The 17,764-nt window shown below is 38.1% G+C and overlaps 2 protein-coding genes across 2 annotated transcripts; one reads left to right on the plus strand and one right to left on the minus strand.

Moving 5' to 3' along the window:
* Positions 1-1,126: 1,126 nt before the first annotated feature.
* On the minus strand, positions 1,127-6,863 carry LOC139149783 (dynein regulatory complex protein 8-like). Its single transcript, XM_070721761.1, has 5 exons — positions 6,680-6,863; positions 3,848-3,932; positions 3,366-3,518; positions 2,198-2,307; positions 1,127-1,454 (listed from the first exon to the last, which is right to left on the minus strand). Exons 1-5 carry the CDS (start codon positions 6,711-6,713, stop codon positions 1,339-1,341), a joined length of 498 nt encoding a protein of 165 aa, XP_070577862.1. The 5' UTR covers positions 6,714-6,863; the 3' UTR covers positions 1,127-1,338.
* A 499-nt stretch (positions 6,864-7,362) lies between these two features.
* LOC139149781 (heterogeneous nuclear ribonucleoprotein U-like protein 1) lies at positions 7,363-16,767 on the plus strand. Its single transcript, XM_070721757.1, is given in 15 exon segments — positions 7,363-8,334; positions 8,690-8,870; positions 9,126-9,196; positions 9,468-9,607; positions 9,838-9,937; positions 10,138-10,250; positions 10,750-10,902; positions 11,074-11,181; positions 11,486-11,608; positions 12,619-12,706; positions 12,709-12,746; positions 13,665-13,839; positions 14,138-14,482; positions 14,720-14,853; positions 15,746-16,767. Coding segments are annotated over 15 exon segments (2,997 nt in total). The 5' UTR covers positions 7,363-7,523; the 3' UTR covers positions 16,163-16,767.
* The last annotated feature ends 997 nt before the right edge of the window (positions 16,768-17,764 follow it).

A 17,764-nucleotide genomic window follows, 5' to 3' on the forward strand; every position in this document is an offset into this window, starting at 1 on the left:
ATTATGGTGCTACAGAGTAAGCAATAAATTACGTTTTGTAAAGAGCGGCATTCTGCTGTATGTGGGGGAAGGACAATATAAAGCAGAGTGGTAAAACTAAAGAAAAATCTTGAAAATATGACGTAGACCATAGTTTTCAATCACAAGTTAAGTAAATGGACATATTTCTTAAAATCATTTTAGGAGTATGAGCATTTGATACAAAGTGGATTGATAAATGGTAAGATGTCAAGAATAAACTTGTATTCATTTATCAAATATGTTCAATGTGTTCTGTGCATATGGTAGATGAACATCATTTCCTATGAAAAAAAAAATTTCAAAATCCCATTAATAATGTGCTGCCAATTTGCAATTTGCCAATTTGATAACCTAAATCATGAACACTGCCGAAAGTTTAAAATTTCAGAAATGAAGTGAAATGAAGTGTTTGTTTTTCACTTACTTGTGGTGGAAAAAATATATAAATGGAATATGGAACAAATTGAACACAATTGTATATACTGTACAGATGTCCCTTATTATGCAGCTCCTCCAGAAGATGTGTTTATTTATGTAAAAGAAAACGAACAGTAACAGTATCATTGTTTGTACAGGTCAGTCCTCAACAAACACATCCCATTTAAGAAATTCCCCTGTGAACTATGTACAAGTGGAATGAAGACACTGATAATTTGAAGTCAACTCAACATGCGCTAAGGGTGAAGTCTTCTTTGACTTTATAGAAATTCATAAAATTTTGTCTGCTGACTGAGGTGAAAATGTTCTTAGCTGGATTACTGTAAACATAGACAGTAGAGGCCCCCTCTATTGTCTATGATTAAAACCAGTAGTGTCAACACAGGTGTTGCTCAGTGATTGTATGCAAATACCTGTTGCCTCACCTTTACAGTACTGACACCATCACAGATATCAATCACACTTTGCCATAAAAAATTTCACCAAATCACATAATATATCCAAAAGTTAAAATCCACTTTGTGTAATCTACAATCAACATGGCTGAAAAAATGTTTTTGATTCTATAATAATTTCTTTGGACTATTTGGAAATCTATTAGGACTGACAACATTTTGGTTTTCAGACGTGAAATCCAGTATGGAGAAAAAACAAATTGAAGTCATAATTGTTTTTGACATGTGCTTTAATAACAGACACAAAAAATTGATCATATGTACAGATTTCATGAAGAAAAGCAAAAAATGTAAAAATAAAAGTGGTCCTCTCCTTTGGAACGGCAACAATAAACACAATGTATGTACAGAATCATTATAGTTGACATGAGTATCTATACACATTTGCAGAAATTCAATTAATGAACGTTGAAGTCAAAATAGGTTACGTCTCATCTACTGCCATCATTGATGCGTAATCTTTGTACAAAATAAATCCTTTATCTGGATCTACAGCGGCAGATAACATCTCTTCAAGCTCTTCCTGTGTGAAGGGTTCCCCTGCAACAAAAATATCAATCCATCGTTATTATTATATTTTTATAGTATCAACTAAGGCACTTTTCAACAAACTTCCTTATTCCTGAAGTCATTATCTAAAGGAAAGCATGCTTTGTCTTACTATTTCTGGTAAAGAGGTCATTTTGATTCATTGTGTTCTGCAATTAAGTTTTTTATCTGAATTATGTCAGGTAAGACTGGTCATAGGTATGAGTACGTACATTTAACGGACAACGAGGAAATCAAGTGTGGAAAATCCTGTCATCTGATTGTAATGTACAAGTTCAAGAATGTTGGGTTCCATAAAGTTTCCTTTCTTTTAACATAATTTGCATCATCATCACCATCATCATCATCATCATCATCAGGCATGTGTGTATTTTGGAAATTTGGTTGCCCGTACATGTATTTGGACACTTCTTGCCAAAGTCGAGAATTTGAACATCCAAATATATGGGACGAGTTTTTTAAGAGAAGAGTCCAAACAACATCACTGTTGTTATTGCCAGGTCAGTTCTATATACATGGAACAGAATCACTGAGGTGTACATCCGCTGAAGATACAGTCTGTCTGTAGATCTAGTAGAGTGGACATGTCTACCCAGTAAATAAATATTGTATGTCTGTCCAACAAGAATAGGAAACTATGGGGTCAAGGTAAAGGGGTTATACAAAACCACAGTTACTCTATCCCACCAAGTCTATGACTCAGATATCCCTTCTAAAGGTTGTTTCATACTTACCTTCTTCTGTCATATATTTTGTGATTTCTTCAACTGCTAGATGGCCTTTCTTTTCTGAATCTAAAACTTCAAATGCTTTGAGAATTTGATCTTCTGGGGCAGGCTTGAATCTGGATTAGAAAGAGTGTACAAGAGTTTGAAAATTGACTTGACCGCATCTTGCATATTTCAAATGCCTACAATGTGGGGTAAAACCCCTCATTACAGTTAACTTCCATGAGCAGACTTGAGGTTCTGGTTGCTCTAAACGTTATTTGTATGTGTTAGTCATTCTGCAGTCAAGAGCTCCTTTCAATACTGAAATAAGCAAAACATTTTATGCTGTTAAGGTGGCGTTGCTCATAACACTTCGTATTTTGCTCAAAGTCTTTTTTTTGCAAAGATTCATTCAATTTTCATGATTTGTCATCCAAGATAAAAATATTGGTTGGGTTCAACTGTTAGCGAGACAAGCAGTCATAGATTGGGCGAGAAAAAAGCGTAAACTTCTGCACATTTAAGCAAATCACCCAAATTTGTGGCTTTTTACTCACGTTTTCACCATTTCAAAAAAATTTAACTTCAGTCTGACTGGGTTTAATTTTGTGAAATTTTCACATTATACACTTCAAATATTATTTGACAAAACAATTTTATTCGGTAATAAAATTCTTTCACTTTGAATTCATTTCATTTTTGCTTCTCAAGATTACAGTTATCTTTTTTGAATGAAAGTCTTTCAACCCCTGTCACTTAAGAATGAGTAAAGATAATGCAAAACAAAATTGTTTTTTTATATATACTCCAGTTTCAAATGAGATATTACATTTCATTAAATACTAGAATCAAGTTTCAAACATGAATTAATTTTTATCATTAATACCAAAATTGAAATTTTCTACCCCAAATATGTACCCCTTCATCCTTCAAGTAAACTATTGCTACCATACTAGGTTTTAGATTCTCTACTTTTTGAAAATACATGGAATCACTATGAATGGGTTTTCATGTCATTTTTGTTGAGAAATATCGCTTCGAAAAAATGTGTGTTGGTTAAGTGCGACATCACCTTAAAATTATTACGGTACATAAAGACAATGATTTTTCATAATTTTTTTGTCTGCACAAGATCAGACATCAATAATATGTATGAGTAACTAATAAAGCTATTGAGAAATTCAATACTCACTTTCTGTCCATGAGAACATCCCTCATTGTTGGCATAAATTGATCAAATCTGATGTACCCTGTGGGTTCTTCCTCCTCCATGTCAGCCAGCAAGTCATGCAGTTCTCCCTCTGTAGGGCAACATCCCAATGATCTGATGATCGTACCAACTTCCCTGCAATTGAAACATTTTCTTTTAAGCACATCTTGAAAAATTATGTGTAACAAATATAAAAATGTCAAATATCTTTATTATCAAGGATATTTTTGGAGAAAAATATTTCATATTTAGTGGTCTCTGTATAAAGTGATTCTCTTCACACTTATTATTTAAACTGTTCTAACTGATATGGTGACAACTATACATGATCATCCTTAAATTTATCAAAGTTTAATATCTTGGATAGATTAGTAGTAAAATGAAAGCTTATTGATGCACTGATATGGGAAAATAAAAAAGGAAAAAGCCATTTAAAACCAAACATGACCAGCTCTATATCTTACCTTACATCAACTGTTTTGTTAGAGTCATGATCAAATATGTCAAAAGCATCAGTGATTTTTTTCTGAACTTCAGCCAGAAGGGACTCTGTAAGTGAAAGGCAACTTTGTTAGTCGGTTTAGTACTAGTTGTTTCATGAATAATGATGACTTACTTTGATTTACACTTCATTATATTTCAATATTTGTACACTAAATTATGATAGATCAATGTCTTCCAAAACCATTGTCTCGCATGGACAAGATAAAACAAAAGGAACTCAAAACAGGACCTTAGGAGAGGTGCAGTAGTGTGAGCATTTCTGTTTCAGAGTCAGTACTCCAAAGTTCATCCATAGGTATGCAATAGTTACAGTTTTGACCCATTCAGGAAGTGACATTTAGTTCTAACAAAAGTTTCACTGACACTAACTTAAGAAAGGTCGGCTGTTTTTAACCTCAAGCGCTCTTATCTGTCCACGGCTATAACATACATACTGGTTTTACCTCCAGGCTATCACAGTTTCTGAATAAGATGCTTTGAACATGCTGATAAGAAATGCTATGAAATTCACTTTTAGTCTATCCAAAGACAGGCATGTTTTGGTGGGGTTTTTTGCAACAAATAAACGTAATATTCCCTTCATGAAAGATTTTCCATTTTAAAGCCTTGAAAACTGAAACTGTTGACAATTTTCCGGTGATTTTTGTGCGCAATAGGCCTTGTTTGTCAGCTCATCACCTTGACATTATGTGGCATGCATTTTTCTTTTGAACCAATTAATTCTGGTACAGAAAACAGAAAATATATCATACGTAGAATACATATGCTGGTGCTTTGAATAATATCATGAGAATGTTTTGCAGTTGTAATAGCTTATAACGATTGATTTTTCGACATATTGTAACAAAACAATATTTGAAGAAGCTCAGATTTTGGCCATAGAGGGCGTTGCACATGAGGTTATGTGATTTTTGCTGGGGCTAATTTTTTGACATGAATTTGTTGTTGACTCCAAATACTCATAACTCGTATATTTTTGTGCAATGCTAGATGATCATATTGAGAATGTCTTCTTATCATGGAAACATGTCGTGATTCGGAGAGTATATCACTTCAGTGTTGTGCAATAGAGAATGATCACCATTCAGTGGACATCACGCCATGTGAGCCCCAGAAATGAGGTGATGTTTTGTTGAGAATTTTTGATGAAAACTGCACCAAAAGAGAGATTAGAGTGTAGAATCTGCGTCATCAACATAGAAGAGAGCCATGCAATAAAGTTTCAAAGTGAGACGTCTCGATTTACTGACATTTTGGACTTGTAGTTGAAAATCACGGTACCTCCATGAACTTGGTAAAGTGAATTCTCTAGCATTTGCTGACTGTTTTTTCCAACGACAAATTGGGTATCATTGTGTGTAAATAAAGTTTGTCATTTATTCACAAGATGGCGGCACCCATGGTGAAAACTACAACAGTGGATCTCATGTACGATGAGCTGACAATTTGTATAATTTATCATTTTAGAGCTTGCAGTGTTGTTAAAGCCAACTCACTGACACTAGTCGCTTAACTTGAAATCTCATGTTGAGAATTTTGAAGTGGATTGCTGGAATTTCTGAACTTTTACATGAACGAGTGTGCTTCTTCTGAGAGAAAGGGAGGACTTGTCTCTCACTTGCAGTACTTTCAGTGTGGAAGACTAGTATCCTAAATGAACATTTTCTACGTTGACCGAGGAGTGTCTCAGCTCATCTCATGTTTCAAGAACTGTTTGTACTTCTGAATCAAGAGTCAAGATGTTACATGCTTGATGAAGTAACCAAGTCATTTGGTCGTACCGATTTATTACTGCTAAAGACTAAACACAATACTACACAAACCTTGTCGTTTATTGGGTTTGGAATTTGTTCAAACATGTTGATCGCGTTCCATAAACATTGAGCGCCGGGCATCCGTGTTTCTGGGAGTTGGTAATGGCGGCTCCAACAAATGTTTTCGGAACGAGATCGTCGTGTTTGGACAAATTCAAAGCCCCATAAACGACAAGGCTAGTGCAGTATAGTGTTAAGTCTTCAGTGGTGATAAACACTAAGACCAAATGCAGTAAATATGTAGCATTTCACATCAACACGCCTCGTCCTGTGGGATGCGCTTATTTTGACCTCTACAGGGCCATCGGCATTGTAGCACTACTGGTGAGCGAAGCCGCAAAAACCCCAAATCACCGACTGCCTCACCGTAGTTCTACAATTTTGCAGCTAGGTATATGTAGTACTTGGGACGAGGTGGTTTTGGTACGAAATGGTTTTGGGGCGAACTGGTTTTGGTGTGAAGTGTCTGGACCCAAGCGATGAACAGGGTCTAGGCATGGAGCTAGAAATGGTCCGTTTCTAGCTCCATGGTCTAGGCTGGCACAGGAGGGAGTGTGCTACACAGTATTGTTTCATTGGTGTAACCGTGGAGGTAGCAGAAACAGTCCCTCCTCCTGTGTTTAGATTAGTAACAGATGATATGTTTGGCTGCGTAAAACTACATTCCTTTCCATCGCCAAAAGAGAATTCTCAAAGATCATAATAGTAAGACTCAGTGTGGTTGCAAAAACATAGAAAAACTTCACTGCCTGAGCCTCTAGGCTAGGAAGAGTCCTTCCTACCTCCTTCGTGGTTACAGGAATACTGTACTTTAATTTTTGATATAAACTGCCACTATCGGTAAACCTAATGTATTTTGTTTAATAGTTGGCACTCATACATGATTTTGATGAATGGATTAATTATAACATTTGGGATTTATTTCAATATTTGTGCGAATAAGAATGATTACGAACGTTTGTAAAGGTGATACATTACCTGCACTTTCCTTCTCATCAGCAGGCGCGGCCATGATTGTTTATTGTGTTGCCAACATCGTTGCGCATCGTCCACTGCGCTGATCCGCTAAGATTTACATGACATTTGCATATTTTAGCCGCCATCGGAGTGTATCTTCACCAAACAAGACAAGGCCTCTTATTGGCCAACAATACTTCGTGGTCGTTATACAGAAGAGATATACAGCTTGGATGCCTTTGTATGTAAATAGCCTCGTGTGGCTAAATAAGTTGTCGTCTCTCGCTTCCTTTGCAGGGAATCGTTGGCATAGGATACGTTACATTGATGCCAACAACAAGCGAATACACGATTGAGTCACATTTTACAGACTCGACAAAGAACGCTGATATCATAAACTGGTTCTGACTTAAATTCCAATTCAGATACTCCAAGTTTTGAACGGGGTTGACGACCTTGCCGTCCTGATTAATCCTCCCAACTTATAAAAAGTATTTCTATTTCATTTGCTTTTGTGAATCTTCCTGTTCAAAATCATATAATTTACGATGAATAGTTTAGTCGGCCACTTATACACTGTTGATCCGATAATGAAGATGAATTCGATGTCGACTTATTGCATTGAGATGAGAAGAGTCTCGAGAGGAATTGTCCAATTGCAGACCCTGTTACTTTTCTGAAAATGACTTTGCTGGGGGTAAGCCACTACTATGCCTTTTCCATGCGGCGGCCATTGTGATACAGCGGAGCCCGTCAGAATTAATCCCTCGGTTTTTGGAAAAAAACGCCGCATCTAGAACAGTTTCGTATCTACTTTTATGACTGCATTAATTTTTAGCTACTCTAATACTGTTTAAGTATAAAAATGAGTGATATTGATCCTTCAAAGTTGAAAGTCGTGGAGCTTCGTTCAGAGCTACAAAAACGTGGTCTGGATTCGAAAGGTGTCAAGGCAGTTCTTGTGAAGCGATTATCGGACGCTTTGCTTGAAGAAGATAGTGCCGGGGAAGAAGGGAGCGACCAGTTTGCACAAGCAGAAGAGGCAGCTGAGACACCCGAATCCTCTGAGCATGACGAGCATGATGCTTCCTTAACCTACGAAGCTACTGAACTTCCCCAAGAAGAAGCGGCACCGATGGTGTCAGTCAACGACAATGTCCCGGATGCAGGTGCCACAGCCATTCCTCTCGAAACCGAGGCAGACGTCGAGATGGAGCAAGAGCCTGAACAACAGTTTGCACCAGCGGTTGCACCCGAGCCTGTTCCAGAACCCGAAATTCCGCCTGTAGAAGAAAGTATCCCAGAAGCTGCTGCAGAAGCATTAGAAGAACCGACTACGGCAGAACCAGAACCAGAACCCATGCAACAGGAGCCTGAACAGGAAACCGCAACAGAACCACAAGTTACAGAACAGCAGGATGCACCCTCGGAAGTTACACTTACAGAACAGCATGCGGATGCACCCTCGGAACAGCATGCTACCAGCGCCGACTCTGAACCGAAAGCAGAAGAAACTGAAACCATGGAAGTAAAACAGGACGCTGTGCCCGAGCAGCCCAAAGATCAAGCTGAAGACAAGTCAGCAGAAAAAGAACAAGTTCAGCAACAACAAAACAAAGAGGAAACTGCAGAAGCTGGAGTGGAGCAGAAGGAATACAGGGATGAAAGGAGAGATGGTAAACTAAGTTTGTCATGTTTTATCTGTGTTGTGTTTTGTGAAGTGCACATGTAACCATTGTGAAACACTTTTAATGCTAGAAAAGTAGTCTGGTACGCGTGGCCACGTAAACAGCTAAACACTTGGTATTGGTGGACATAATGTATTCAAGTTAGTCATGGTCATGCAGTGCCACTGCCAGTTATTGATAAGTTGTAGCTTAGGTTACATTTGAGACGTCTTAGAGGGAAAACATGTCTTTCTATTGATATGTTATATCAGCAGACTTTCAAATTTCAGAATTTCTTCATATTGCCGATGTAAATATCTGAGTCATGGTGTGTAATCACACTGTTCTATATTTTGCATCACAGACAGAAGAGACCAGAGATATGAGCGAGACAGAGAAGGCTACAGAGATTACAGAGACCGAGGACATTACAGAGACAGGGATTATGATCGAGATTATGGCCGGGATGACTACCGCAGCAGAGATAGATATGATCATGATCGTTACTATGAAAGGGACCACAGAGACAGATCACCACGTTACAGGTAATGTCACCATTACTGGACATTTTGAATTTGTTGAAAATTTGTTAAGTATGGAATGAAATCAAGAGGCATTAAGAGGATATCATTCAATTGCCAGGAAGCAATGAGTGTATCAAAAAGAAAGTAATCCATCTGTAAGGCTACCAAAAAAAATAACTGAAAGTGTGTAATTGTGAATGAATCTTGATTCATCATTGCACAGAATTCCATTCAGATTTCAACTAAACACTTCATAAATCATGCTCTATTTTGCAGATCCCGGTCGCGGTCACCTCCACCTGAGGAAGAAGATGATATTAATGAAAATTTAGTTGTTCTAGACAAATGTAAGTTTCTACATTTACTAGATATTACAACTTCCACAGTAGCTATTTTCATTATAATTTCCTGTGGCACTTGTTTAAAATTACACATAACAAAAAGAAATTTCTAGAATCTGTAGGAATATCATGAACGTAATAACTGCTGTATCACTCCTTTGGCTGCGTTGATAACTTTTATCTTCATCAGACAAGTGGCCATTTAATATTGATTAATCTTATCGGGTATAATTCAACAAAATCTAAGCCTAAAGCAATCATTTACTTTGGAAAACAGATAATTCAGACCTTCATTTGAAGATAAACAAAGATGGCTACAGTGCAAGCCCGCTCAGTATAGAAGGTTTTGCATACGTTTGGGCCGGTGCCAGAGCCACATACGGTGCAAGTAAGGGAAAGGTCTGCTATGAAGTCAAGGTACGTATAAGCACATTAACTGAAACGTCTCTTGCACTCTGTGAAAACTAAGTTTCAACATGATGAGAACTTCACTGCCAGTTCTGCTTATGAAGAGCTGTGATTATACCTGTTTGTGATACTCTGATTTGAAGTACAAGCTCTGCAAAGCTTCAGATGCCATCTATTAAGTGCACTATTACAATAATATGTACCGAAGAATCTACTATGCCTTCTTTTTGGAATTCCAGTTTACTGAAAATATCAAGGTGCACCATCTTCCAGAAGAAGAAACACACAGGCATGTAGTAAGAATAGGATATTCTGCAGACAGTTCATCATTCCAGCTTGGTAAGATTTTGTTTTTAATGCAGTTACATATGCATTCTAAAACGAAAATGATGAGAACTTCACTGCCAGTTCTGCTTATGAAGAACTTTGATTATATCAAATTGTGATGATCTGATTTGAATTTGTTAATTTGAACAATTTGGTGAGTTGTTAAGAATTGGAGATAAATGACAAGAATATTGACGCACCTCACATTTTAGGAGAAGACGCTCTTTCCTATGGCTATGGTAGCAACAAAAAGAAGTGTATCAACAATACCTTTGAAGACTTTGGAGACGAATTTGGTGAAGGAGATGTCATGACTTGTTACCTAGTAAGTCACTTGCATTTCGTGCTCATGTCACTTGAAAATCGGAAGTCAGCAGAGTTTCTTTTCCGTCTTGTTTGATCTTGATCGCTGTACTCCGAAGAAAAAAAATCATTGGGTATATCAGCTGATTTAGGTAAATTCTACACAACAATAGTTTTGCAAAGCAATTTTGGTCAGTTGAATCCATATTATATTGAGGATTGTCAATGATTACTACAGGGCTTACATTTTAAATGATGATATGGTTGTTTGTTAAAAAACTCTGTTCACAAATTAATCATAGCACAAAACACATTCAAAAGCACGTGTAGAGGTGTGCATTTCAGCCTGTGATGTCACGTTCTGCAAATATTTTTGGCTTTATTGGCAGTTTCTTGTGCTTTACTATCGTTAAATTACATATTTATGGACAGTTATCAAAAATGTTGTCAAGGTCAACTCTGCTTGTAGCTCACATTGTTTATAGAGTTGTTTTCAAATGTGCTTTCTGCTTTATCTACAGGACTTAGAAAGTGAGAAGCCAGTTATCTCATTTGCTAAAAATGGAACAATGCTAGAGGAATCAATAACCATTGAAGATGACCTTGAGGGAAAGGCTCTTTTCCCCCATGTGCTGAGCAAAAACATCAGTTTCGAGGTCAATTTTGGGCAGAAGGTGAGTTTTATGTAGATAGCACTAGACATTTGACAATCCAATCTTCTGGCCCTGGAGTATTGAAAAATGTGTTGTAGCTTTGTCTGTCTATTCCTTTATATTGACCTTGTATGCTAAGAGGACAAGTAGCTTGGTCCAGTACCTCTATTCTCTCTCTCTTTTCTTTTGCAGGAGGAACCATTCCATGAAGTCACAGAAGGTTACACACTGCTTGAAAAAGTGCCAGTAGAGGAGAGGGTCAGAGGAAAAACTAAACCTGCATCCAAATCAGAGAGTGAGGTAAGAACACGGATAGTCCTACAATTCAGATTTTCTGCAATTCCACAGTTCTTGTTTGCCTCCAAGTAACAATAAGTGTTACAGATTTTGTCACAGTATATTAACCGATTGATCTTTGAAAGGTTGCATTTCAGCCAGAAACCCCTCAATAAGTTGATGACAAGTGACCAAGAGAGTTGCAAATCAAGCTTTATTGATAACGCACAGAGTAGTGGTAAGGTTGTCACTTTGGTAAGCTCTCCTAGAGTTGTTTTTTGTGTGTGATAGTCTCTGATATGTCATTTTCAAAAAACCAAACAAACAGGCTGTGATGCTGATTGGTCTTCCTGGCAGTGGCAAGACAACAGTTGCAAAGAAACTCTGTGAAGAGAATCCAGACAAGAGATATAGTATCATTGGCATGAAGTATCTCATCGACAAAATGAAGGTAGGTCCATGTTTTGAGTATTGAATTCTATAGATAATAACAGTTTTGTGTACATGTTTCAGAAGGGGATATTTTTTAGTCAGTGTGTATGTCCTTTAGCAAATTCTTCAGTACTCCGGCAGCTTCCTAATAAATAAGGGGATATTGTAGAAACAAAAGGATGATTGTGTATACCCTCATCAACAATGCAGATATTGGGATGTAGCTTTCTACAACAGGTTCATACAGATATGCTAGGTTCCAGTCGAAAATCAAAATAATGGTTACTCTGACGATTCATGTAGTTTGGTACACAAAAACCCACATCTTGCACGGGAGCATGGTTCAGTGATTTACAGTCTTGGTTGTCTGAAGAATGTTCAGCCGTTTATTTTGTTACAGTTCAGTAAAGCTGCATTGTCATGCTAGCATTGATTCCGTGTTCTTGTATTTCAATATATCACTGTGTGCGCTCAGGCTTATGTTCGATTTTATAGCATTCCTTTGCTATTGTTTGAGAACCTCCAGCAAACGTGAAAACTTATAAATCTAAAATTCAGATTAATTGCTGATGCATGATATTCATGGGCACATGCGACTCACTTTAGCTTTGTTCCGTAGCAGTGTGGTTTGACATGGCATGCAATTATCATAGCATATTTAACCTGTTCAGAAGACGTCCCAGGTTTGTATCGTCCATAAGATAAGTTGTATCAGTGTATCAGTAAGTTGCCATAGAGGAGTCAACATTGCCCTAGTACTGAGTTTACAAAATAATGTAGAAATATGAATGGACATCAATGTTTTATAAATCTAAATGGACTGCCTTGACAATAGAGGGTCACTCCTGTAAAGCATTTCATGTTCAGGCTCATGAAATCACACTAAAACCTTTTTTTAGTGTTTTTGTTTCCCTTGTTAAGAGAAAAATATTATCAACTGTACCAAAGTGCCAACTCAAGATGCGTAGAGAAGGAAGAGCAAATTTTTCTTTATTTCTTGCAGTAATGTATATTCCCTTCAATTCACAGATACTTGGTGAAGATCGCAAGAAGAACTACTCTGGACGGTGGGACATTTTGATGGATAAACTGAGCAAGTGTCTGAACAGACTATATGACATGCTGCTCGTAAAAGACGTAACTACATCTTCGATCAGGTAAGAGGCAGTGCTGTGTGACTGAAAAAAATGTTGCTAACAGACTAACTTTCTCTCTTGCAGATTGTGTTTATTCTAATTAAAATTACAAAAGTACAATAATTGTAGCCTATAACAGTTAGCATCACACTACTATTTTGACTTAGCACGTTTAGCAGTTTGAAAAATTGAATATTAAATATTCATGTTTAAATTATATGTGATGAGGTAAGTACATGCCGAGGGCAACAGTAAAGAAGACATTATACAGGTAAGTGAAAAGGTAAGTCTGATTGTTGTGACTCACAGGTAAACAAAAAGTTACAAGTTTCACAAGGTGAGTGCCTTTACATTATTTTGGGTATCAAACATTTTGGGTCATAGCGCCAAGAAGACACCTACTTCGGAACCTCGTGGCAGATCCATCTACAAGATCGCGGCTAATGAAGAAAGATACAGCTGAAGTACATTATATGAGCAATAAGATAGTGGATTTATTCCATAGTCATAAAAAGACAGGATGCAGATAGGATACTGACCGCGCTTGACTGCAGAGCACAGGAGATGCAGAGATAAAAAAACATTGTGAAGAAAGAGACATACTACAGGAGAACAATGGCATTTTAAAAAATGCATGGCGATGATATCATACACGCACACGTGAAGGATACAACACGCGACCTCGGTGGGATATCTTCAGATTTCAACAAACTAGTAATCAAAAAAGATCATCAGGAGAGAGGAGGATGAACAAGGTAAGGAAAGTGCATGTAGGACAGAACCACATCTGACTTCCCAAGGTAAGTTAACACAGTGCAGCTAAGCCTTGCCCTGGCTAGTATGCGCTGTCGAAATGCCTAACAATGGATTACGTTGCAGAGGAACGTTGACGTGAATCTTAATGCTCAATAATTGATCCTCTCTTGTCACCACCATCAGACCAATGTGTATGCCTCAATCCAGAGACGAAAAATGCGCCCTTTTGAAGGGTTTCAGCGTAAAGCAATCGTTGTAGTTCCATCCGATGAGGAATTCAAAAGCAGATGCGATAAACAAAAAGAAGAAGATTCGCAGGATGATGTGCCTCCAGAACACGCTGTATTGGATATGAAAGGTAGGAAGGAGCAGACCAATGTGTTATTCAGCCATGTTTTTATTTAGGCATCATTAAGTCAGGTGTCATTCTCACGTCTTTTGCTCTCTAAATGTACCATGTGTGTTTCCCCACCAATGGAACTGTGGCCATGCATGACTCCTCTTTTTTTCCAATCTTACCTTTCCCCCTGTTTTCAACTTCACCACTTGTATGCATGGCCACAAAACCATTGGAAGCCTGTGCAAGAATCTACCAAGGGGTTCTTCACAGTGCTGTCAGAATGGATCTGATACGCTGATTTTTGTGTCCATTTCAGCCAACTTCTCATTGCCTGTCGTTGGGGCATACTTTAATGCAGTGGAGTACTGCGAGTTGAACGAGGAAGAAGCCGGCAAGGTTGTAGAAGAATATCACAAGGAAGGAAGGGCAGCTGGCCCTCCACCGAAGAGATTCCGAGATGATCGCAGTCCAGGTCACAACCGACCGTACTATGGCCGTGGTGGCTACAACTATGGTGGCGGTGGATATGGCAGATATGACAATCGACGAGGGGGCTATGGATATGGAGGTGGTGGATACAGAGGACGTGGTGGCTACGGAGGAGGATACAATCGTGGATACGGAGGAGGTGGTTACCGTGATAGAAATCAAGATTATAGAGGTGACTTACATTATATTGTGGGAGTGGATCCCAGTAGAAGAAACTGAAGATAACCTGCATGCAATAGTGATGATGTAACCTCCCTATGCACCTTCTGCACTATAAAAGTAACCGTAACCCGGATCCAACACTAACCTGTGTCAAAATCTAAGTAGAGTTAAGGTACACTAACATCGGGTCTCTTATGCTATCCATGATGGAAAGGCCTTTAATGGTAATTTGTTGTTTCTCTTTCAGGAGGTTATGGTCGCGGAGGAGGATATGGAGGTGGTCGAGGTGGCTGGGGCCGTGGTGGAGATAGTGATAGTGGTGGTTACATGGGCTATGGCAAACGAGAACAGAACCAGTATCAACAGTACAAGCAAAACCAGGTGAGTGATTTAGAGACCCAACCATTAGAAGTCCAGCAGACACAGATCCCTGCTATACTGTTGGCTCGTAGCTTCCAAGATAAATGATCAAGTTTTGACACAGATTTTCAATTTTTGGTGTCTTGAACTTTACTGTGAACAGACCATGTTTGCGAAATTGTTGTCATCCAGATGAGTGGAAGTAGAACTGTCTGATGAATCATTGAAATTGAGAATATTTGCAGTATAGCAGGGTTCATCAAGAGTACATACAAAGCACAGCATGGTATATCGAATATGAACATTTCAAATCGAAATGTCTAGCATTTTAATCCGGAGAAATAATAGGAGATGGGCTGTTTTTGTATTTGTCTATTGCCAACTGTTGGAGAATGGCATCATCAAGTAAGCAGAAGAACCAGTTTAGCTAACAGTTATCCTTTGCCCTCAGCATTATTTTTCTTTCTCTCTCGTTTGCCAGGGATACCGTTACTATAATAGACAAGGTAAATTTCCTTACAGTTAATAGATATGAAAAAGTCACTGAGATCAGTGAGAATTTTTTTATCAGTGACCAATTAACTTGGAAGAAGTGAACACAAAAAATTGGAGATAAAGTGCCAAGGAGATCTTGCTTTTGAAGCGCTGCCAGCCTTTTGTCAGGGAGAAAAACTGCACAAGTGAAACGCGATGCCGCAAAAGTTCCTACTCTGTGATGAGGGATATGCAGAGAGATTTTAAGTGTGTGCAGAGATCTGTTGAGGATTGTTTAACCTTTTCAGCTACGTCAAGGGGCAAACTGGCCACAGATATGTTATACTGGAACCAGCAACAATGGTGGCAATAGGGTAAAGGGAAAGAAGATTATGAAAAACGTGACATGAATGCCTAACTTTGTGGAAATTTTTTTCAGGGCTATGGTAGCTACAACCAGGGCGGGTACAATCAAGGAGGCTACAACCAACAAAACTACAGCCAACAGGGCTATGGAAACCAAGGCTATGGGTCACAGCAAGGTTACAGCAATCAGAGCTACAACTACGGTAACCAGCAGCAACAGCAACAAACCCAACAGAATTACGCCCAGCAGTACCAGCAGTATGCCCAGCAGTACCAGCAATACCAGCAATACTACCAACAGAACCCACAGTATGCCCAGCAGTACGCCCAGTACTACGGCAACTATGGAAACTACAACACTGGAGGCTATGGTCAACAAGGCCAGACCGGGAGCTCAAGTGGTTACAGCCAGGGGTATGGTACACAGGGACAACAGCAGACAAGCCAGAGTGGTTCCACTGCCACTTCAGGAACTACAAGCTCATCCTAAGGACATTCACATTTTTAAATGTTTTTTCTCGGACTCTACCTTTCCCTCTCTTTAATCTACCTGATGTTATTCGGGGAAAACAGAACTGACATAAAACAGTAAAGAGTACTTTTAAATACAATATTCAAAATTTGATTATCTAATGATAACCAGCCATCTTTATTGCAAGTAATTCAGTACCAAGAAAATACTTTGTGCATGACTTCGAAAGATTCCATTTTCGTACCTGCACTTTCTCCATTTCAGCTGGTCATATCGTCTGTATTTTCCACATTTTTGCAATGAAATCTTGTCTCAAGCCAAAGTAAAAAATGCTGAACAGAATGTAAATTCATCACAAGAAGTAGCCAGTGTGAGTGAATGTGAAAATTTTTATGTACTTGTGAATCTGTGATTTTTTAATGTTTCTTTATTGACATGAAGGATGTTCTGCGTTTAGTATCAATAAATACCATAGTTATTATGAGAAGATTTTTTTTCTTCGATTCTTTTTTGTAAGTTCTTCATTGAGGTGTAGTGTTAGGTTAAGGACAGGTCCAATAATGAAGTGTTTTACCAATTGACTGTAAGTGATGTAAAGTTTGAATAAAATAATTATAACTCTACTTTGAGTTGTCACGAGCAGTTGTGTCTGTAGTTAGACTTGTAATGTGAGTCAGCAATCCTGTGATGTCACGTGTCATGTGTTTTTGTGCAAGGTATGCACGTCACATCTAGATCATTAAAACTAGGAATGTAATCAACTGTACTATTCGGCTTGTGCCATACAACAAAAGATTCGAGGTTTACTGTAAAGGCGTTCTGTTCAAGATCATTTCTGTACTCTGATGTCACAAATTTGTAGATGTGAGTTGTGGATGAAATTACAAGAACGTTCATGTAATACATGAATAGATTATATGACCACTTCTTTTCCCCTTAACCCTTTGAGTACTGTAATTTTTCACACCAAAATTTTACTGCCACATTTTGCCAATTTTTTGGTAATTTTAGACCAGTGGACATCACATATCATTGGCTAGTAGCCAATGATATGTGATGCAGCTTATTATCAAAATTTTGACAAAAATCTGAAAAAAAAAATTGACTTGAGTATATTTTCTAAAGGTGACAAAAGTTTACTTTGGCGCTCTAAGGGTTAAACTGAAGTGACAATAGTTGCTGAAGCATAATACTATCACGTATGGTATTTCCCAAGCCTATAACTCCACTACCAACTCAATGTGCAGTTTGAAAGTTGTTTCTGTCGATTTCCAGAATGAACACCCATGTGTAAGGCTACTATAGTCCAATCAGACAAAAAAATCTTCAATATGTCAACATGAATTTTGATGGTACACCATCTGACCAGCACAGCAACCGAATTGTAACTGGTATTCCTTTGCTAACTTCTTGACTACAAGATCAATGCTGTGTTGTACAGACACTTTGAAATGATTTGTGTCTTGCTACTATTGCTCTTTAGGAAGAGGTTATCCCTTGGAGGAATTAAAATGGTTGTAGCAACCAATTTTGAGATCCAAGAACAAACTGTAAAAGAGGTCATTCCTTGTATGAATTAGGATTTGAACACATTTCGATAATTCCAATCAACAGCTTGCT

This window comes from Ptychodera flava, chromosome 14 (genome assembly GCF_041260155.1).
Source record: "Ptychodera flava strain L36383 chromosome 14, AS_Pfla_20210202, whole genome shotgun sequence".
Taxonomy (NCBI): domain Eukaryota; kingdom Metazoa; phylum Hemichordata; class Enteropneusta; family Ptychoderidae; genus Ptychodera; species Ptychodera flava.